The sequence below is a fragment of the Bufo gargarizans genome, chromosome 1 (genome assembly GCF_014858855.1).
Source record: "Bufo gargarizans isolate SCDJY-AF-19 chromosome 1, ASM1485885v1, whole genome shotgun sequence".
In the NCBI taxonomy this organism is placed as follows: domain Eukaryota; kingdom Metazoa; phylum Chordata; class Amphibia; order Anura; family Bufonidae; genus Bufo; species Bufo gargarizans.
Window position 1 is genome coordinate 280,529,989 of NC_058080.1, and position 23,737 is coordinate 280,553,725.

Below are 23,737 nucleotides of genomic sequence, written 5' to 3' on the forward strand. Positions count from 1 at the left end.
GCACCTATATCGAGAACGGAGCTTGGCAAGGTGGTTGCTGGAGGACTCCAGTCTGCCCACCACCAAGCTGGCTCCCCATAGAAGTGAATGGGAGCGTACCGAGCATGCATTTGCCCTGCTCCCATTGATTTCTATGAGTCCGATGAAAATAGCCGAGCCAGCCCAATAGAAAATGAATGGAGGGCGCACTTTCGGGGCTCCGTTCTCGATATAGTTGCAGGTCCCAGTGGTGGGACCCGCACCTGTAAGACAATGGGGGCATATACTAGCGATATGCCCCTATTGTCCATGCCATGATGAGACAACCCCTTTAAAGCTCTGAATATTTAGTTCCACAGTAAAGGACATATTAACACATAAAATAGACAGAGGGCATACTAAAAAACTGCCTGTGTATCCAGCAGCCGTGTTCATTAGTTTGAAATATCTAATAAACTAATAAACGTAGTGCTTTCAGACCCATGCTCATAGAATTTACCTCCATAGTGCTGCAACAATGCACATTCCTGAAAGGGTTGTCCCACAAAGATTGTGGACAACTTATGCTATAACTTAGCTTAAGAGGTGGCTTTTTTGGTTACGCTTCTTGCCTAAAGTGTCTGCTGCAGGGAAATTAAAGTACTTCATAGAGACCATTTATTTGAATGGGTGCGATTTTGTTAATATAATCAAGCTGTGTCCCCCAAAGCAGTGGTGCCCCAAGCTGTGGAACCAATTTTAATGGATGAGAGCAGCTTTAGAGTGTATCGACAGGTTCAGATGCAAACTCTAAAAACTGCCCTCTATTGGAAGAAAGGTGGTCTCATGACCTATGTTCACCAATTGACAGTGACCACTGTCTCCATAGACTTCATCGTAGACATGTTTTTTTTTCGGTGATGGCTGTGTCTACAACTTAGGCCTCTTTCACATGTCAGTGAATTACAGACATGTGCTATACGTGTTATCCACGGACAGCACACATACCCATTGACTTTACACATCAGTGGTTTTCCCATGGACCATAGCGACACCACGGAAGCATGCCCTATTTTTGTACATGATTATGGATCCCTCATGCACCTTATAGTCTATGGGTCCGTGAAAACCATGAACATAACACGAATCCCATCCATGTTTGTTCCATGGTTTTAACGCACCATGGGTAGAAGGTTCTTTGGAAATTAATTTTTAGCCTAGAAATGGACACACGGACCAAACATAGATTCTTCATGGACATCTTCAACGAAGGAACCACTGACCATCTTGTAATTGTGTTATCACGGACATGGATGTGTGAATAAAAGCTAACATTGACTTCAAGGGAAATGGCTTATTTGCAAGATGGCTACTTGGCAAACTAAGATCATGGGAACTTCAGGCATTCATGTCATATCCAAACAGACGTAATACTACTCAAGCTATATATAAGCACTTACTACAGTAAAGAAAAGCTGTAGTAAAGCTGGCCATACAGATTTCAGTGGGAATGGCCAACTAGCTAATGTGTATGAGGGTGTCTGGACTTTTTCTTGATGGCATATATTGGAGAATAAAGAGTCAGTCTTTTGGATCTTACTTCTGAGACTCCTCACCATGCTCCACCCTTCTCTACACAAAGGAGAGAAGCCACCGCCAGAGGTGTCAGAAGAGCTATTGCACCCTCTGAGGCACTAGGGCCAAGTGTGACTGCAAGTGTATCTGCTGATCTCAGAGAATGCTATCAATCACTAATAACAACTCCCCTGTCTACAACTATCAGTGACTGACAGCTATGTATACACACTTACACAGAGAATGCTACCAATCATTGATAACACTTCTATCATATACAGTTGTCAGTGACTGACAGTTATTTCTGTATACACACTAACAGAGGGAATGCTATAAATCATTTATAACACTTTCCCTGTGTACAACTAACAGTGACTGACAGCTATCTCTGTATACACACTTTCTGTCACGACCATGGTCATTGTCGTGACTCCTGTAACCGCATGCAGTTGCATGCGGTCTAGGTCTGGTTTTTAATCACAGGTGAGGGCTGTAGTATGTTGCCTCACCTGTGGTTGCCGCTGGCAGCATTATTTATGTGGCAGCATAGCAGCCTGAGCTGTTGCGAGGCAGCTTGCTATGTTGTGCATGCGGTTGCACTTGGCAACGTGTGTTTATATGTGTGCACTTTCCTTGTCTGGTGTGCACGGGGTTTATTGTGTGTGTATTCCCCTTTAAGTTGCTGTCTTCTCTTTCCTGGTGTTGGAAGGGTTAACTTCCTTCCTAGTGTGTGTGCACTGGGTGTGTCTGAGTGTGGGTGTGGCTACTTGGGGCTATTTAGCTCCTAGCTGTTGCCAGTATCTGAGGGGTACTTCAGTCATGCTTGCTGGAGTCATCCTCCTGGTGGTTTACCATCTGCCAGTGGGGGCCACCCTTGTGGTCATAGATGTTTATATGTTCAGTTGATGTTGTATTCCTTTTGTTATTTAATGCAGCTATGGATCTGGGTTCCTGTGTGTGTATGTGTGTTGGCTGTGTCCATTTAAGTATGGTGTGGACATCAGCGTGTCAGCACAGGGATCCAGTCATAAAGGCTGTGGGAGGTAGGTGGAACTAGTGCAGTTCACCTGCCATATCCATGGGTCTGTTTTTGTACCCCTTTTCCTTGCAGCTTGGCCAGTGAGACTCCTGTTCCTCCGTGCCTGGGAGGAACAGGTCGTCTTACCCTGCTCCTAGTTCAGGGCCACCCTGAGGGCTAGCAGGGACTATTAGGTTCTGGTGTATGAGCCCTCCCACCATCAGGGTTGGCTCATATGGTTAGGAGTCAGGGTCAGGTTAGGGACGCGATAGGAGGTGACCTCCTCCCTAATTTTGTCATCCTGGCTGAGCAGCCAATAACATCTTCTGACATCGCACGGCTGAGGGTTTTCCCCATCCTCAGCCGTGACACTTACACAGAGAATGCTATCAATCACTGATAACACTTCCCTCATGTACAGTAGTCAGTGACTCGCAGCTATCTATGTATACACACTTACACTGCGAATGCTATCAATCACTGATAACAACCCCCCTGTGTAGAGCTATCAGTGATGCAGAATAAACACGGAATGGTGTCCATTTATGTGCAGTCCGCAATACAGCAACGGAACCGATACGTTCGCGTCAACGGGTCCTTACACAGAGAATGCCATCAAGCACTGATAACACCTCTCCCGTGTACAACTATCAGTGACTGACAGCTATCTATGTATATACACTTACACAGAGAATGCTATCAATCACTGATAATACATCCCTTGTGTACAACTATCAGTGTCTGACAGCAATCTATGTATACACACTTACACAGAGAATGCTATCAATCTCTGATAACACCTCCCCTGGGTACATCTATCAGTGACTGACAGCTATCTCTGTATACACACTTACACAGAGATTTCTATCAATCACTGATAACACCTGCCCTGTGTACAACTATCAGTGACTGACAGCTATCTCTGTATACACACTTACACAGAGAATTCTATCAATCACTGATAACACCTGCCCTGTGTACAACTATCAGTGACTGACAGCTATCTATGTATACACACTTACACAGAGAATGTTATCACTGATAACACCTGCCGTGTACAACTATCAGTGACTGACAGCAATCTATGTATACACACTTACACAGAGAATGCTATCAATCTCTGATAACACCTCCCCTGGGTACATCTATCAGTGACTGACAGCTATCTCTGTTTACACACTTACACAGAGAAGGCTATCAATCACTGATAACACCTCCTCGTGTACAACTATCAGTGACTGACAGCTATCTATGTATACACACTTGCACACAGAATGCTATCAATCACTGATAACACGTCCCCATGTACAACTATGAGTGACTGACAGCTATCTATGTATACACACTTGCACACAGAATGCTATTAATCACTGATAACACGTCCCCATGTACAACTATCAGTGACTGACAGCTATCTATATATATACACTTACACAGAGAATGCTATCAATCACTGATACCACCTCTGCCATGTACAACTATCAGTGACTGATAGCTATCTATGTATACATAAACCAAAAAAAATCCCCTAGTAGAAATAATGGGCAATTCTGAACCAAAAATTAGTGTATCCCTGAAAACAGAACAGTGCTAGACAACAAAATACAAGCAAAAAAAAAACATCTGTATTAGAATGCCATATTAAAGACAAACAAGCCAAGACACAACACAGATAAAGAAGCTATTGGCAAAACGTGCTTTGGACGTGGTGAGTGAGTCTTGCCACTGGGTTTATCATGCATTGGTTTAGATTTGTACTACCATTGCTTACTTTTTTTTTTACGCTGTATTACAATTGTTTTTTTCTAATGGAAAGCTGCAGTACTGTGTTGCAGGATAATTCATGTTCTGCTTTCCCACGACTTTATGGATTGGAAATTTTGATTGTACCAAAGGTCAAAACGCATTATCCTAACAGTTAAAAGTTCACAAACTTTGGATGCCAGATTTACGGAAACAAAGATTATTAAAACAGATTCACTCTTACACGCTAGGGATGAGCGTGTTTCCAAATTATGGTCTGTAAATTATGTGGCTGATTGCTTTCCTCTGCAATTATTATACAAAAGAATATGTGTTAAATCTATTTCTCACAGAAGAATCTGGAACATGAGAACAAGTCAGAATTTCCTTTGAGTTGTATTTCAGCAGATCATTTCAATTCATCACAAGTCTCATCCCTATTTCAAAGATACAGACTCACTCAGTCTCTCCTACATACATTCTCCAAATTATTTGCATGCATTATGGACTGCCAAAAAAAAATATTGCTGCCCACAGGATTATGAAGCAAGAAAACTGACTGTTTAGCATCTTGTAACAATTTAAGTGAAATTAATATAAAACCCAAGAAAACACAAGAACAGACGCATACTTGCAGGAAGACATGAAGCAATCCATCTCTATAATACTACTGGACGATAACCCAACAGATTCTTGTATATAATATAATGGAAACTCCTTATAGTAGGTTTGGACATTGGGGCATATTTAATGTGATTCTGTATTGGCCTTTATCAAGATCCCTTCAGGGCTGGACTGAGGTTGTGTCATGGATGTAGTAGGGGAGAACACCAAAAGACAATAAGAAGTAAGGGAAAAAGACACTAGGTCTCACCGCTAGGGAAGGAAAAGGGTCACCACCTATAAAACCCTGCTCCTGGCCCTAACTCCTATGGGCACCTCTCCATGGTAGAGATGCCCATACACAGGAACCTAGAAAACCCTGGTGGCCCTCGGATGCCCTAATGGTAATGACATGGCAGAGACAACCCGCTCCTTCCCTGGTGAAGGAACAAGCGTCTCGCTGAGGCCTAGTAAACAACAAATGTGGGGGGGAATACAAAATACAACAATCGGAACAGAACTTCTGAGGCTGATGGATGATGGATGAACAGGACTTCAACTAGAACCACACTCCAGCTCTTCCAAAAACCAAATGAAGCTATCCAGAGCAAGGAGTGATGGGTAAAGTCAGACTAAATAGGGGGAGGTAAAGGTCACATGATCCACACCTGAACAGGAGGTGTAGACATACAAGCAACACACAGACAAAGTGAAACCAAAACCAAAAGAGGCTGTCAGATCACTAATGTGCAGATAATCTTTCAGACCGTCTAAAACCTGTCACCGGTGTGACAGGTTGGTTTAGTCCCGTAAATAAAATATTTGGTAGGAGCTCCTATCCCACCTCTGGGATCCCATTTGAGGTCCCAGCCACACAGAAGAGAGATGTGTGAGGCAACATATGGGAGTTACGGAGACAGCCAACTCAGTGGCTCCCTTAGACTTTAGTAAACAGAACCACACACATATGTGGTGACATTTTCACCCCTATTAGACTGGAAATGTTTGTCATCTGACACTATCCATGCAAACAGATAGTCAAGGGTATGCTGTACAGATGTAACAAGCCACAATCTGACAATATGTTACGTTATTCAGGGTCCAGTTTGGAATTTCTAGGGGCCCAAGCAAAGTTTTAGCTAGGGATACCTGTCACATGTATGTACAAATTATACTGTATGAGGGGCACATGTTGAGGACATTATACTGTTTGAGGGGAACATGTAGAGGGCACTATACTGTATGAGGAGCACATATAGGGGCTATTATACTATACAATGCCCCACCATGTGCTTCTCATACAGTTTAATGCCCCCTACATGTGGCCCTCAAACAGTATAATGGCCTCTGAATGCAATCCTCTCCACCCCCATATAGGGCATATTCACCTAGCCCACATTCCTACAATTAATGGAGCAGATCTCTACATGAAGATCTGATCTGGTCTGTCCAGTAGGTAGGGGCAGCAGATGTGAAAACGTCGCTTCATCATGCCGGCTTTCAGCAAACCACTGATTGCAGAGTGAATGGTGGAGCAAAAAGCTGACATCTCACTGCTTCACTATTCTATTTAACTGCCATGTCCTGAGAATGTGGATGCCATTCTAAGAGGTGCCACTGCCAGGGAGACCCAGCTGCCAGGGGCAGCAGTGGGCTTTCTTGATCCCTGAGGACCCACACAATTTAATGGTTTGTGTAGTGGTCAAAACAGCCACTGACTTTATTTTAGTAGTGTGTCATGTTGGATCATATGGTTTTAACACTTATCATTTGTTACAAACATATTATGTTTCAGGTGGCTCTAACTCCTTGATCTGCTCTAGACACCGGCAATGCAACAAGTTTGCTTTGCACATGGACTTGCATGCTTGAACTGTTATATTTATTTTGGGGGGTAGAGCAGTGGAGGTTGCTCTGTAGGGTGTTCATTATTGATTCATTTTAGGATTACAAAAAAAAACTTGAATAAAAATATGCAATTAAAAAAGGTGTATCAGAATGCCATGCTACACTATTTGCCCAGAAAGAGTAACGTACCATCTGTAAAGTTGGCGCTTGCAATATCTTTACATCCATTGGGTGGGTAATATAAATGCATCCATTAGAAGTATAACCTGACAAAAGTTCCATATGGAAGAATTAGAAAAAGGCATAAAGAAATTCTGATCGGATAGATAGAAATGATCCTTAAAGGGTTTTCTGAGCTTTTTATACTGATGACTCTGGAAAGGTCATCAGTATCTGATCGGTGGGGGTTTGACACCCAGGTCCCCCTCTGATCAGCTATATGAGAAGGCTGCTTTTCTGCTTTTCCTTGGCCAGTGATGACACATTCATGTGTCAAGTGGAATAGGCGCAGCTCGACCCCATAGAAGTGAATGGGACTGAGCACGATACCAAGCACAGCTACTATACAATGTACGGCGCTGTGCTTGGTAAGCACAGAGAAGGCATTGGCCCTCACATGAACACCGCTACCTTCTCAAACAGCTGATCCCACTTACTTCTGGGATTCACGTCCCCACCTATCCCTTGTTTGAACTTGATGGACTTATGTTTTTTTCTGCCATATTAACTATGTAGGATAGGTCATCGGTTAAAAAATCCTGGAAAAAACTATTAATAAGCTGTTCCTAACATGCACAGGCAGAATAATCTCTAAACCAATTATTATAAGTAATCTAAAACAGGAATGCCCAACCTGTGGACCTCCAGCTTTTGTAAAACTACAACTTCCACCATGCCCTGCAGTAAGAAGATAGCTGTAGGCTGTCTGTGTATGCTAAAGAGTTGTAGTTTTGCAACAGCTGGAGAAACGCAGGTTGAGCATCCCTGATCTAGAACTTCAAAAAGTAATATTGGATATTTTTTGAACAAGGCCTTACCTGGAACCACTTCAAATAAGAATTTCCCTGGGCTTTCCTCATTACATGGATGCTCGACCACTCTGTTTCCAGGAAGAAATATAGTGCCCTGAAAAGAAAATGTAAATACATTGTAAATTATGGAGAATTATACTGGGGACCATTCCATACCTGATGATAAATATTCATTTGAAACTCAAAGGCTAGGGAATGGAAAACAATGAGTTCTCTGACACTGAGCTTTCAATTTCAAAAAAGCGCTTCAAGAACTTCTAAAATGTAAATATCATTGGCCTGCATATAGTATATGTACAGTATATGCTTTACAGAGTGGAGTAAATTTACCAGAACTGGTGAAAAGGAAAACTGGCTTAGTTGCCCCCAGCAACCAATCAGATTCCACCTTTCATTTTCCAAAGAAGCTCTGAGCAATGAAAGATGGAATTTGATTGGTTTCTAAGAGCATTTCTTTTACACCAATTTTAAAAAATCTCCTCTATATTTTTTACCTACTGCTTAGCCTTACCCCTAAATCCTTTTAGACTGTAGGTGGGTTGTCCTTGTTCTGCAGGAGGCATTAGAGAGTACACCTTCTTCTGACTATATTCTATCAGGAAAGGTTCCCCCCCTCTTTTAATTTTTTTATTCATACCACATCCACTGCAAAAGAAACAGTGATCTACTTTTGCCACATACATTTTGAGAGCACCCTAGGTGTACATGCAACTTAATATATTCTGTGTCCTCCAATTGTCCTGTCTGTCCAATACAGACAATTTTAAGGTCAGGCCACAGCTACTGTAATCCTGCTATTTGTATTATTCCTTGGTGATGCAATATTGCTGTGGAACCCTAGCCTTATGGTACAACCACACAATCTGGTTTCCTGGTGCAGTTTTGGAAGCCAAAATCAGGAGTGAATTCTGTCCTTTATACTTTCTCTCCTGTTATGATTCACTCCTGATTTTTTGTTTTTAAAGCTGCAACCTGAACGTGTGGCCTATGCCTGCAACTAGCGTTGAGCGAATCAGGTTTGGATTGCTCTATCCGAACCCGACTAGTTTGAAAACTTTGTTTACAATATCTCCACCGTAATGCACTAAACTGTATGGGCTCCGCTGAGGCCTTGAAAATCTTGCTGCAAATAACGCGAGATTTGCTCCGTCACGTATGACGTTACACTTCAGTTCTAAGCATAAATTACTGTTTCAAAATTCAAAGCTGAGCTCAGCTTCGTTTATGAAATTTTAAAACTGTCATTTATATAATTTATATGTGCCTAACCAAAGTGGAACTTCATAGACTTGCTTCTTCTTGCGTTATTTGCAGCAAGATTTTCAAGGAACTCAGCGGAGCCTATAAATTTTTAGCGCACTACGGAGGAGATATTGTAAACAAAGTTTTCAAAGGAACCGGATTTGGGTAGAGCATCTGAACCCGATTTTCTCAAGCCTACCTGCAACCCAAAGACTTGATAATAAAATAACATTAAATATTTAAAGAGTTACTAGAAACATAGAAACATAGAATGTGTCGGCAGATAAGAACCATTTGGCCCATCTAGTCTGCCCAATATATCTGAATCCTATGAATAGTCCCTGGCCCTATCTTATATGAAGGATAGCCTTATGCCTATCCCATGCATGCTTAAACTCCTTCACTGTATTTGCCGCTACCACTTCTGCAGGAAGGCTATTCCATGCATCCACTACTCTCTCAGTAAAGTAATACTTCCTTATATTACTTTTAAACCTTTGCCCCTCTAATTTAAAACTGTGTCCTCTTGTGGTAGTTTTTCTTCTTTTAAATATGCTCTCCTCCTTTACCGAGTTGATTCCCTTTATGTATTTAAAAGTTTCTATCATATCCCCTCGGTCTCTTCTTTCTTCCAAGCTATACATATTAAGGTCTTTTAACCTTTCCTGGTAAGTTTTATCCTGCAATCCATGGACCAGTTTAGTAGCTCTTCTCTGAACTCTCTCTAGAGTATCTATATCCTTCTGGAGATACGGCCTCCAGTACTGCGCACAATACTCCAAGTGAGGTCTCACCAGTGATCTGTACAGCGGCATAAGCACTTCACTCTTTCTACTGCTTATACTTCTCCCTATACATCCAAGCATTCTGCTGGCATTTCGTGCTGCTTTATTACATTGTCTTCCCACCTTTAAGTCTTCTGAAATAATTACTCCTAAATCCCTTTCCTCAGATACTGAGGTCAGGACTGTGTCAAATATTCTATATTCTGCCCTTGGGTTTTTACGCCCCAGGTGCATTATCTTGCACTTATCCACATTAAATTTCAGTTGCCAGAGTTCTGACCATTCTTCTAGTTTTCCTAAATCCTTTTCCATTTGGCGTTTCCCTCCAGGAACATCAACCCTGTTACATATCTTTGTGTCATCAGCAAAAAGACAAACCTTACCATCGAGGCCTTTTGCAATATCACTTATGAAGATATTAAACAAAATTGGTCCCAGTACAGATCCCTGTGGAATCCCACTGGTAACATGACCTTGTTTTGAATGTTCTCCATTGACTACAACCCTCTGTTGTCTGTCACTCAGCCACTGCCTAATCCACTCAACAATATGGGAGTCCATGCTCAATGACTGCAGTTTATTGATAAGTCTTCTATGTGGGACAGTGTCAAAAGCCTTACTAAAATCTAGATATGCGATGTCTACTGCACCTCCACCGTCTATTATTTTAGTCACCCAGTCAAAAAAATCTATAAGATTTGTTTGACATGATCTCCCTGAAGTAAACCCATGCTGTTTTTCATCTTGCAATCCATGGGATTTTAGATGTTCCACAATCCTATCCTTTAATAGGGTTTCCATTAATTTGCCTACTATTGATGTCAGACTCACTGGTCTATAGTTGCTCGATTCCTCCTTACTACCTTTCTTGTGAATGGGCACGACATTTGCCAATTTCCAATCTTCCGGGACGACTCCTGTTACTAATGATTGGTTAAATAAATCTGTTAACGGTTTTGCCAGCTCACCACTAAGCTCTTTTAATAATTTTGGGTGTATCTCATCAGGCCCCTGTGACTTATTTGTCTTCACTTTAGACAGCAAACTTAGAACATCTTCCTCTGTAAAGACACATGCATCAAACGATTTAATAGTCATCCGTTCTAGTGGAGGTCCTTCTCCTTCTTTTTCTTTTGTAAAAACTGAACAGAAGTATTCATTAAGGCAGTCGGCTAGCCCTTTATTCTCTTCTACATACCTTCCGTCCTTTATTTTTAATTTAGTTATTCCTTGTTTTAATTTCCTTTTTTCATTTATATATCTGAAGAATGTCTTATCCCCTTTTTTCATAGACTGAGCTAGTTTTTCTTCTGCCTGAGCTTTAGAAGTTCTTATAACTTGCTTGGCCTCTTTCTGCCTAATCTTGTAGATTTCCTTATCTTCATTGCTCTGGTTTTTTTTATAATTACAAAATGCTAGCTTTTTATTTTTAATGATTTGGGCCACTTCTGCTGAGTACCACAGTGGTCTCTTCCTTTTTTTGCTTTTACTGACAAGTCTAATGCAATTTTCTGTTGCCTTCAATAATGCACCTTTTAAGTAGTCCCATTTCTCCTGGACTCCATGTAATCCGTTCCAGTCTGATAAGGACTCATTTATGACTAATTTCATTTTTGAAAAGTCTGTTTTTCTAAAATCTAAAACTTTTGTTTTTGTGTGGTGGGACTCTTTCACAGTTCTTATATTAAACCACACTGACTGGTGATCACTAGATCCCAAGGTTTCGCCTACAATGACATCATATACCGAATCCCCATTTGTGAATATCAAATCCAAAATGGCCTCCCTCCGGGTTGGCTCCTCAACCATTTGTTGTAGGGATAACCCCAGTAGGGAATTTAGAATATCTGTACTCCTGGTAGAACTTGCTATTTTGGTTTTCCAGTTTATATCTGGAAGATTGAAATCTCCCATAATGATAACTTCTCCTTTCATTGTCATTTTAGCTATTTCTTCAACTAGTAGATCATCTAGTTCTTTAACTTGATCAGGTGGTCTATATATCACTCAAAAACGAATCACTTATATAAAATCTGCAAGGCTCTTTTAAAAAGGCAATGGTTTAAAGAGGAGCTGTCACTCTCTGGCACTGTCAGCACTGATTGGTCAGTGTCAGAGTGTGTAGGGACCCTCTTCCCCACTGGTACCACCCAGTTATCAATTTACTCATGCATTTCTAGGAGAAATAACCGAGACATGGCACCCTAGGTTATGTAAGATGCTCCACAATTTTCATTGTTATTTCTTTCCATAATATGGATAGCTGAATCTGTCCAACATTTTGCTTATCTTAGAAACCATTTATACTGCTATTATTTTTTTATTTCTACAAACTCCTCAGAATATCCTCTATGCAACAGTTATTTTCTCTAACCTGCATCATACCCAGGAACCCACCTGTCACCATAAAAATGCTGTACAACCTGCAGGCAGCAGGTTATAGAGCAGGAGGAGCTGAGCAGATTAGTATATAGGTTTGTGGGAAAGGATTTTCTATAACTCGTAGTTGATTCATCTAAATCTCTGCTCATTCTGAGCTAAAGAGTCATGTGTGTGTTCCTAATTAGTAATTGACAGTCTTCCCTATGTGATTTTTCTTACACAGATAGCTGTGAGTCACCAATTAGGACCATCCACGTTACTCCGTAGCTAGGAATAAGCAGAGATTTAGATGAATGAAATAAAAGTTATAGAAAATCTTTTCCCACTGACAAATCTATATCAACCAGCTCAGCTCCTTCTACTCTATAAGCTGCTGAGTGCAAATTGTACTGCGTTTTCATGGTTACAGGTTCCCTTTAAACTAGGGGAATTTTGACAGTACGTGGGATTGAGCAAGAAATACTAGTTTATCTTAACCTGAAGAAAGTTTATACATAAAAAGTCTTATACTAAACAGCACCAGTCATTAGATGCATCATGTATACATTCAGCTAGTTTTTACATGCAATACCTTAAATTCCAAACCATCTGCTAATGTAGCTCCCACCTATTAGACCATATACTATGACCTACTGACTGGCAGTGCTTTATAGTGTTGGATAGAGCCAGGCCTGAGTTCTGTTCCTCTGTGGAATTTGAGGGTAATATAACTAGGTAGTATGACAGCCAAAGAGAAATTATACAGCTTCGATCCAAACATTTTAACTTTAAGCGACAAATAAAGAATGGAGCATGCCAAAGATAACAGGCTCAAGTCATGTCTGGCTGTATATAGTCAGCTATAACTCTTTCCATTCACCATGGGTGCATAGTCCAGTTGTTCCCGACTCAACAGGTGGCTGGAATCTGGGTTTTGCCATCTCTGCCAAGTTCATAACAGATGCAATAATTGTGGCAGGTGGTTTGATTCATGTTTGCTTAGGACAAAATAGTTTTTGGATGTTTTTCAATGACAAACATTTTTATAGACCAATAAAATAAGATATTATATATGGAATTTCATATACCGTAGCTTTGATAGACCATATTCATAGGAAAAATGCCTTCATACATTTGAATTTATATAAGAAGAACATATGTAATCTATGCTATCTCTGAAACCACTACTCAAAAATACTTCTCAAATAGTGATATGCGGTAAAATTTGTTAAAAACACACAGCAAGCAGCTACTTAGTTGTATAACCCATAAGATCAGCAGCCACAAGTGGCTGGACATGTTTTACGTGTGGTCAAGGTGCAGTCATCACAATTTCAAAAGTGCCACATCTATCTCAGAAACCTATTTCCCCATTGACTTCAATTGAGATGACGTGTTCCTAACCGGATCATGACTGCAACACAACCACATCATGTGGTCATACCCTTAGGCTTCTCAAGCAAGCATAGGGAGGTTGCATTTACACTTTAAATACTCAAGGAATTCATGTATGTCAAAGTCTGTGTGATGTAAAAGTGCAAAGTCTGTCTCAGTAATCTATTTCCCCATTAACTTCTATCGGGAAATGACCTGAGAGGTTCCTAACTGCAGCATGACCACATCACAACCACACCGTCTGGTCTTACCCTCAGGCTTTTCCAGCACGGGGAGGTTTCAATACTCAAGGAATCCAAGTGCGTCAAAGGTTGAGGGATGTAGTGAATGATAACTCTCTAAGAAAAAATTATGTGTATTTCTGATATTTGACCAACTCTTTATTTACTGACTGATGTATTTGGAAATATATGGTGGTAATAGTTTCAATGATTTTTTGGCTGACTGGCAGTTGATGTTAGAAACATTAAACCAGGGTAAGATCTTGTCTTGCATATGAGGTAAGAAGTTGTCTTGCATATAAAAGAGCTGGTATAAGTGTGATCTGGCACACCGGAGAGAATGAAGTCTTTTGGCATATACAGAGCCTGGAAAGTAGTCAGACACATACCACTGCTGGGGAGACGTTGGTCTAAAACATATTAGAGCTGGGGTAAAAGATGGCAAAACACTGCTATAACATATAAAGTAAAGTAATCTGCTCCATGTGAGAGATAGGGTATCAGTATGTTTTTGGAGTGTGGGAGAAAACCAGAGTCCCCAGAGGAAACCCATGCAAACATTGGGAGAACATACAAACTCCATGCAGATATAGTCCACGGTCAGATTTTAACCTAGGACCTGAGTGCAGCAAGGCACCAGTGCTAACCACTGAGCCACCGTGCTGCCTAATGTGAATTATTTATTGAGCAGCAGAGTATATCATCTGGCCTTTGGACTACCTGGAGGTAACTTATTTACAATGGGGGTTATTGACATAGCTAAAGTCCAGCTAGGCAATAACCCTTTACAGAAAGATTGTGCTTTTAATAATAATTCCACAACAGAAAAGATCCACTAATGTCCCGATGTGCATGGATCCGCCATGAAAAGACATACTAATTACCTTGACAGGGGAACTTTCCCTGAATGCATGTCCTGAGGCTAGACCCTCTGCCCAGGGGCGACCCCTAATGGTGGGGACCCCCTGTCCTCGATCCTAGGCTAGCAGCTCCTATATTGCCCTATTGAAAATGGGCTAATAGTTATCAGACTAATGGTGGACCAATGCACATCCAGACAAAATGGACCAAACACACAACAAAATATGCACACTGTATACAGCCCTAGTGGTATAATTCACCAATAGGTACAGAGTGCATGAGACTAACTCGTTAAAAACGACACCCTATCTTGATATTCTCTGGTATCACAGACAAAATTGAATAGCACAACCCCAACGCGTTTCCCCCACGGTGTGGGATCATCAGGGGGTAAATAATTTGATATATATATATATATATATATATATATAGTATAGGTAGATGAAAAATAATAAAAAACTGAAAGAAGTGGAACGGATGGAGACCCAAAATATACTAGGGTATCCATATACTGGATCTTAGAAACCGTTCAACTTTCAGTGGTGTCGACTCACAGACAGCAATGAAATAAAAAATGGATCAGATGGTATTCATAGGAGGAGAGGGAGGAAGAGTAAATATCGCATCCACTGGCATGTGAGTCCAAGTCACGCATAAGATGAATAAAAGGTAGGTATTGTGTCCAGGGATAGCGCAGTGTATAAGATAGACACAGTTTGTCCTGCAAGACAAGCCTTCCCGACTATACGTCACCATACAGATAATGGTGTCCACCGTGTCCATATATGATTAATGATACGATAAGCTTTGGTGCGTTATTGATAGGGTAAACATCAGCCCCAAGTAGGTGGCCTGTCCATTGTAGGTCTCAGTCAGAGCCAGTTATGGTGCTTCCCTCAATGCTGCTCCTCCTAGGGTCCAATGTCCGACATTTCCTCTAATTAGTCCATGGTACTAACCTGCGGAGGGAAGACGTTTCACATAGTACTTACCCTCTCTTCCCTGATGCCGCCATCTGCGCTGCACTTGCAGCTGAACAGGTAAAGCGGCCACATCCAGTGAAAAAGTTAGCAGTTTGTGGAGGTGCAGTGGAGACGGCGCCTGCGGGGGAGGAAGGGTAAGTACTATGTGAACACCAATGGTACCAAGTACCTGGCTTCACAAGTAAAATATACCAGCAGTTCTACTGTAGCTCACTGTTTATAAAAATGTATAATGATTAAACTCATTTACAGTCGGGGTGCCATGATTATTTGCATGTGCTTGCTGTACTTGAGAATAAAGGATCGTCACAGCTTTTAAGAACGGTGCTGGTTTTTACTTTGTGGATTACAAAAGGTCGCTAATCGGACTGGTACAAAAAATGTACAGGTGAGCTGGAGGCTACTTTTGCATACCAATGGTATTATGTATGGACTAAGGCTAGTAGCAATTCTTAATTTTATTGGTGGCACTTATTTTTAGCATAGCTCCTGATGAAAGAAATCTTAAAGATAATCACAAAGTTATTAAGGCCCATTATTATTGGCCATTTTCAGCAAGATACAGAAAAAATATTTCCCCGTAGCTCCTGGAAGTAGTGTATGATGTCACCTCTTCTCACCCAGTCTCCATAGTTACCTGAATATCAGACAAAATAAAGAATACGTGTGTTGAGTTTGTCACGCATTTTAAATGTGAAAGTGAATGTCACCAAGCGTTAAACCTCTTTTATTGTACTCCTAGCCTGCTTGCGTTAAAAAAGGACGTGTCATAAAACTGCAAGACATAAAGAAAAAATATGTTTCCAACAAGGGTGGAGACAGTGTTGAGGGATTTTCTTGAAAAAGAAGTAGCTCTTTTATTCACTGGGTTTGGATTTCTATTCTGTTTGACTCTAAATTTTAGTAGAAGGAGGAAGGAAGATTATTGCTGCCCCAGAAGAGCTGGCATATTCTGTGATATTTCCAATTTGTATAGAACATTCTGCAAACAAGCAACCCTTGTGCCCGCTTGACGTCAACTATGTCAAGCTCATGAGATGCGGTGTGGTCACTGGTTACCAAGACGTGACGATACGCCCTACCGGAGGAGCATGTAAGGTCAGCTTGGTACAGTTTACACAGACACCTTCTGTCCACGCGGGCACATAGAGGCAACAAGCTGAGAGAGCCTGGTCACTGCCCCAGTGAAACAGCGCTTTCTCAGCCCGTGTTTACTGCCACCAGCTTCTTGTTTGATATAAGCCCGGTCCGCTAACGAGATTATATAGGGTGAGAAACCAACCCGTGGTAGCTTATAACTAGGCCGAAACACTGACGTAGGGATTCGTGATCCAGATACAAGACAGCACAAGATTAAATTATAATTTAATCGCCTTAGGGGGACACTAGATAACACACTATACACAAAGAATATATACAGTGGTCTGAGGTTATGAATACAGGTACAAACAGTATTACACAGAGTACAAGTCAGTTACCGGGTAGATGAATGTTCCTTTGGGTTATGATGGTGTAATAGTCCTTGGCTGTGGTCACATGGGGACAGTGATGTCAGCAGTTTCCAGGTCTCTCCAAAAACATGGCACAATGTGACCCCCTTTCATAGAAAGACACTGCCCGCTGGCTTGCATGGGCTTTTGACCTGTATCCGGTCCCTCCCCGCCTCTGGGCAGGGTCCCCTCCTCCTCTTCTGGGCTAGCAGCCAAGGACCCACAAAACCCATTAGGGCCCATAGCTCGAGACCAGGAGGTCACAGGGAGATGGTTCTTGGACCAACAGACCCACCTGGGTTCCGGCTACAATTAGAGTCCAAGCATGGAACCATTATTGGGTTTCTTTTGGGAGATATGTATATCTCCCTTCCCTGGCCTCCCACCACCACCACACTAAGACCATGGGTCTGTTCATCGTGGCCACAGGGACACAAATATATATCCGGTTTGTGCCTGTGATGGCCGGGCGATTCATAATTCCTTTGTCCTAAATCACTGGTTCCATGCTGTCTGCTAGATTTGATTGAACTGGGGAATAGCTTAGACCTCATGCTGAAAGTTTCTTCCTGTCACATGAATTGGTTCCTGGCTGACTGGGTGAGGTGTGAATTCGTACGCATGTGGCCTCCTTGAAGCCAGAACCTCTGTGGAGTTCACTACCTCTGCTATCTGACAAGCAGAGAGTTGAAGTGAGAACTTATTTTGCATGTACATTGACAAAGGTGAATCAGATGAAAATCATGGCTGCCAGTAAATAATGATCCATATCCCTCACACATTGTACTTATTTTGAGCTGAAAATCATTTTTTTCAATTGGCCTTTATTAGCAATATGGAATCCTTTTATTTGAGTGTACAGAGCTGATATGCTCTACTAGCTGCCTGTGGATTTTCTCTCTGTTTTGTCAGTTGAGGAGCTGATGGGCTTGTTATCTCTGCTTTCTGACCTTATAAACACTCATTAAAGCTCAATCCTTATTATACTGATAATAATGTGACTAAAATAAGTGTTTATGACCTCTTAGTAGTTTAGAGATACGGGTTATTAGATGACCAGCACAAAGTGAAAGGGACAGTACCAATAACACAGTTAGAAAAACAGTTAACATTTAATATTTTTTAATAAAGGCCAATTGAAAATATGATTTTTGCCAGAAATTAGTCAAATGCAATCATTTATAAAAATTGCCTCCAAAGATGCACATAACATAGCCTTTAAGTTGACAGATTTAGCTGTAGGCATGTGAACACAACATTATGCAGCTCTTTCACCATGAGTTCAGGCTCAGGCAGCAGCTTCTTCTCTGGTGGCTGGTGGCTCCAGTCAATAAACAGTATTGCAACAAATACACTAATACATTAGTACCAACATTGTAATTGCATCCTTGAATAATTCATTCTGGGAGGAATACGCTTTAAGATATACATTTTCTACTTCATGATACCCGGATCAATTCAATCTGCAGCATTTATATGACCACAAGATCATGAAAATAGTTGCTTCCTTACTTGGGCTGAACTCCAGAGAAAAACAAGCTTTAAATCCTTTTGGACTCTCCTTTATCTCATTCAAACATATAAGAACACAGCTTCACAGAAGCACTTCAAGAAAGATCACTGAGTCTATACAATTTCTTATCACATTGCCTATTTTTTGTATATGCAGATATTGATGCACTAAATTCTTAAAGGACAAGCATTGATATCCTTATTTTCTTCCATTCAAAATTGCATATGTTATATCTAAGATTGCTTGAAATGTGCAATGCCTACTTTTGTAATAAAATATCAGATGCTTGAGGGCATGTCCATGTCTTTAATAGCCTATTTGTCACATTTTACACATAATTCAGATTGTGCCAAAGGGCACCCAATCGCTGTCACCATTTGTGCCAAAATGCTTAATGCAGCATTTGGAATCCTCTTAAGCTTACAGGACAAATGTGCCAGAAGAGATGAAGTCACTCATGTAAAATCAAAGAGTCAATTGCGTCTGTAGGAAGAACACCTGCATCTTTGTGTTACATGAACGCTAACAGCTAATGAGTGAATCTTGCTCTGATTTGCAGCATTAATTGTCCAGATTGTTGCCGCATCTAACACCTTCATGAAATCGCTGGCCTTGTTTTCAGAAAGAAACAGGTGACTAAGCAGCATCATGAATGGACTTCAGAGATTATATAAGGCTTAATTTTGCCATTGACTTTATTAACTTCATGCTTTTAAAGCTGTACACCTGCCACATTTGGGGGGTCATTTACTAACCAGAAATATGCCTATATTAGGCGTATTTCTGGTGCAGGTTGTGGCGCAAAGGTTCTTTGCACCACAATCTGAGACTTTTCCTTACTCACGCCAGGTCTAAAAAACTGGGTGTGACCTGAGCGGGGAAGGAACCCGGCCAGCAGAACCATCTCATTTATCATTTTCTACACCTCGTTTAGGCCTAGAAAATGGTCTAAATGTAAGACATCAAGGAAGCTGTCATACATTTAGAAGCGGCAGTGGATATGCCAAAGTTATGGAGAGGCCGGCACCTCCACCGCCAGTGCAGGGCTTTGTTAAGACCTGTGTCTAAAACGCTGGTCTTAATAAATGACCTTCTTGGTCTTTTTTACATAAAGTGTTGGTTTACATTGAGAACCTGTATCACAAGGGTTCTCCATAATTGAAAGTACTTTAAAAGGCTTTGAAGAGGTCCTTTAGGTGGCAGAAAGTACAACATAAAATACAACAAATTGGGCCCATGAAATAATGTTTCCAAATAAAGAGACTGATGAGGCCTCTAAAAGGAAGCATTCTCACTGAAGCATTCTAGCATACTGTATGTAGCATATGGTATGTGCAAAGTCTAATGGTAGGGACAGCATACACACCCACTTGAAAAGCTAATACAGAAAAATTAGCTCAAGACCTGTTAACATATCTGAAGGAGAGGTGTCACATCCTTGCGCATAGCATTTATTATATCATTAGTTCTGGCCTTGGAGATGAGTTCTTGAAATGGTCTGACACTAGTGCTATCCTCACTATACATTCATTTATAGAGTGAGTATAGCATTCCTTTACTGTATATATTTTGTGATCATGTATTTTGTATATGCAGAGTGCTGTTGCATTGTGTTTGATTTAGAATTTTCCTGCGCAATAGGACCTGCGCAATAGGATTTTCTGACTAATTTTGTTTTTTGCCTTTTGTTTTTTGCACTTTGCACTAATCCTTCTTCACCACAGGCTGCTTATAATCAGCGTAGCTTAAAGCTGATGCCTGCTCTCCCTATATTCATTGGAGGTCTGCTGGAAAAAATGGATAAAAAAAACTACTGAAAAATCAAACTGACCCAGAGAATACATTTTTCATGTAATTTATTCAGAAAAATTAATGCTGCAAAATTTCTAACATAAAAACTCAATGGTGATATTGCTGTTTTTCCCATCCCCACCAGAAAGAGTTAAAGGGGTTTTCCAAAATTTTAATACTGATGAGCTATTCTAAGGAGCTAAATCATTGAACAGGCACCTAGGCTAAATGCGCCGGGGGGTCCTGTGACCCCCCCATGTCAGCGATTGCAGAGGTTTTATGCGTTTCCGGGTTATTCGGGTCTCTGAAGACCCGATAACCCGGAACAGGATGGTGATGGTGGTGTGATTTTACCCTACCAATCACCATCCTGCGATCCTGAGCTGTGATGGTGACATCACCTCTCAGGATCGCCTCTGATTGGTTGGTGGGCGGGCCGGCGGCAGATTCAAATGTTGCCAGCGCTCCTGTCATCCTCCTTTTGTGTCCCGGAGCCGGAGGAGAGAGGAGCGCTGCTGCACCTCGTGGATTAGTGCCAGCATCCCCCCATCTGTGCCCCCCAGGACCCGATCTGTGCCCCAGCACCCCCCATCTGAGGGAAAGTATAGGGAAAGGTTGGGCTAGGCAGGGAAAATAAAGGGAAAGTTAGTTTGTGAAACTTTGATTGCATCCGCTGTGTGACCCTAAACCCCCCAGGGGTGCTGCCGCTTGCCCCCCTGCCCCCCCCACCACTTTTTTGGGGTGCAGGTTTTTTTTTTTTTACTTTTTTTTTTGTGTACGCTGACTGTGGCAGGCACTCTTAGCGTCCGGCCACTGTGAGCGCATCGCACACCCCACCGCTGATCAATTTCAGACGGTTGATCAGCGGTTTTGATTTTTTTTCACATTTTTGGCCCTTTTCTTTAGTTATTTTTTTTTTTTTTTCTGTTAGTTCTAGGGTGAGTTTGTGAACACCCGTGCCCCCACACACACGCACACCAAATAAAGATTTACACACACGCACATACACACGCAGACACACACTCTCCTATGGCCAGCCGGACGTTCTCGGCCGAGGAGGCATACGCCTAGCTTGCCTCCGACTCCGAGAGTCCCAGTGAGGACGAGGATGACCCCACTTTCCTGTTGTCATCAGCATCCTCCTCATCGTCTAGCAATGATGATGAGCCCCCAAGGCGGCGGAGACGACGCCAGGCGGAGCAAGGGGACCGCCATGTTAGGACCCTGTGGCCCACCCTGTTACAAGCAGCTCTGGGGCTCGCACTAGTTTTCCGGCCCACCAGTTAAATCCACCGGAGCGCCCTGCCGGTGAACTTGTCTGGTGTACCCCAGAGCGATACGAGCCTGTTATTCCTGATTTTGTAGGCCAATCAGAAATCCAGATTTCCACAGTGGGCTACACTGAATATGACTTTTTTTGCCATTTTTTCAGTGACCCACTGGTAAATCTGATGGTGTAGCAGACGAACCTGTACGCCCAACAGTTCGTTGCTCAAAATCCGGGCTCCTTTTTGGCCAGGTCCGGTGGCTGGATGCCGGTCAGTGCAGCCGAGATGAGTAGGGATGAGCGAACTCGAACTGTATAGTTCGGGTTCGTACCGAATTTTGGGGTGTCCGTGACACGGACCCGAACCCGGACATTTTCGTAAAAGTCCGGGTTCGGGTTCGGTGTTCGTCGCTTTCTTGGCGCTTTTGTGACGCTTTCTTGGCGCTTTTTGAAAGGCTGCAAAGCAGCCAATCAACAAGCGTCATACTACTTGCCCCAAGAGGCCGTCACAGCCATGCCTACTATTGGCATGGCTGTGATTGGCCAGAGCACCATGTGACCCAGCCTCTATTTAAGCTGGAGTCACATAGCGCCGCCCGTCACTCTGCTCTGATTAGCGTAGGGAGAGGTTGCGGATGCGACAGTAGGGCGAGATTAGGCAGATTAACTCCTCCAAAGGACTTCACTTGATTAATCGATCGATCTGCAGCTGTGCATCATTGAGCTGCTGAAATTCAAATGCTCACTCACTGTTTTTAGGCTGCCCAGACCGTTTGTCAGTCACTTTTTTCTGGGGTGATCGGCGGCCATTTTGTGTCTTGTGCGGTGCTGCGACCAAGTGCATCCAAGCTGCGACCAAGTGCATTTAACCCTCAATGGTGTGGTTGTTTTTTGGCTAAAGCCTACATCAGGGTGAAGCTGTCACACCAAGTGCATTTAACCAGCAATAGTCTGTTCATTTTTTTGGCCATATACTAAATCAGGGGCAAGCTGCGCCTGTCACCAAGTGCATTTAACCCTCAATGGTGTGGTTGTTTTTTGGCTAAAGCCTACATCAGGGTGAAGCTGTCACACCAAGTGCATTTAACCAGCAATAGTCTGTTCATTTTTTGGCCATATACTACATCAGGGGCAAGCTGCGCCCGTCACCAAGTGCATTTAACCCTCAGTAGTGTGGTGCGTCAAGCTGTGACACCAAGTGCATTTAACCAGCAATAGTCTGTTCATTTTTTGGCCATATACTAAATCAGGGGCAAGCTGCGCCCGTCACCAAGTGCATTTAACCAGCAATAGTGTGGTTATTTTTTGGCCATATCCCAGTCTAATTCTGTCACTAAATCCATACCGGTCACCCAGCGCCTAAATACTAGGCCTCAAATTTATATCCCGCTAAATCTCTCGTTACCGCTGTCCTGTTGTGGCTGGGAAAGTTATTTAGTGTCCGTCAAAGCACATTTTTTGTTCTGGGTTGAAGTACAATTCCCAATTTAGCAATTTCATAATTTAGTGGTTCCTGCTATATCAGAGCTATTTGAAATCTATCCCTAAAAGGGTATATAATATTCAAGGTGCACATTGGGTCATTCAGAATAACTTCACACACACCCGCTACTGTGTATTTCCAAGTCTAATTCTGTCACTAAACCCATACCTGTCACCCAGCGCCTAAATACTAGGCCTCAAATTTATATCCTGCTAAATCTCTCGTTACCGCTGTCCTGTTGTGGCTGGGAAAGTTATTTAGTGTCCGTCAAAGCACATTTTTTGTTCTGGGTTGAAATACAATTCCCAATTTAGCAATTTCATAATTTAGTGGTTCCTGCTATATCAGAGCTATTTGAAATCTATCCCTAAAAGGGTATATAATATTCAAGGTGCACATTGGGTCATTCAGAATAACTTCACACACACCCGCTACTGTGTATTTCCAAGTCTAATTCTGTCACTAAACCCATACCTGTCACCCAGCGCCTAAATACTAGGCCTCAAATTTATATCCTGCTAAATCTCTCGTTACCGCTGTCCTGTTGTGGCTGGGAAAGTTATTTAGTG

General features: G+C 42.0%; 1 protein-coding gene across 2 annotated transcripts in view; it reads right to left on the minus strand.

Annotated features, from left to right (window-relative positions):
• The window catches only part of ARHGAP24 (Rho GTPase activating protein 24), a 680,670-nt gene that overhangs the window by 349,901 nt on the left and 307,032 nt on the right, over positions 1–23,737 (minus strand). For both annotated transcript variants that reach the window (XM_044304151.1, XM_044304143.1), the window contains one exon: positions 7,783–7,870. In XM_044304151.1, the coding sequence (XP_044160086.1) occupies positions 7,783–7,870 (88 nt within the window). The remainder of the gene's footprint in view (positions 1–7,782; positions 7,871–23,737) is intronic.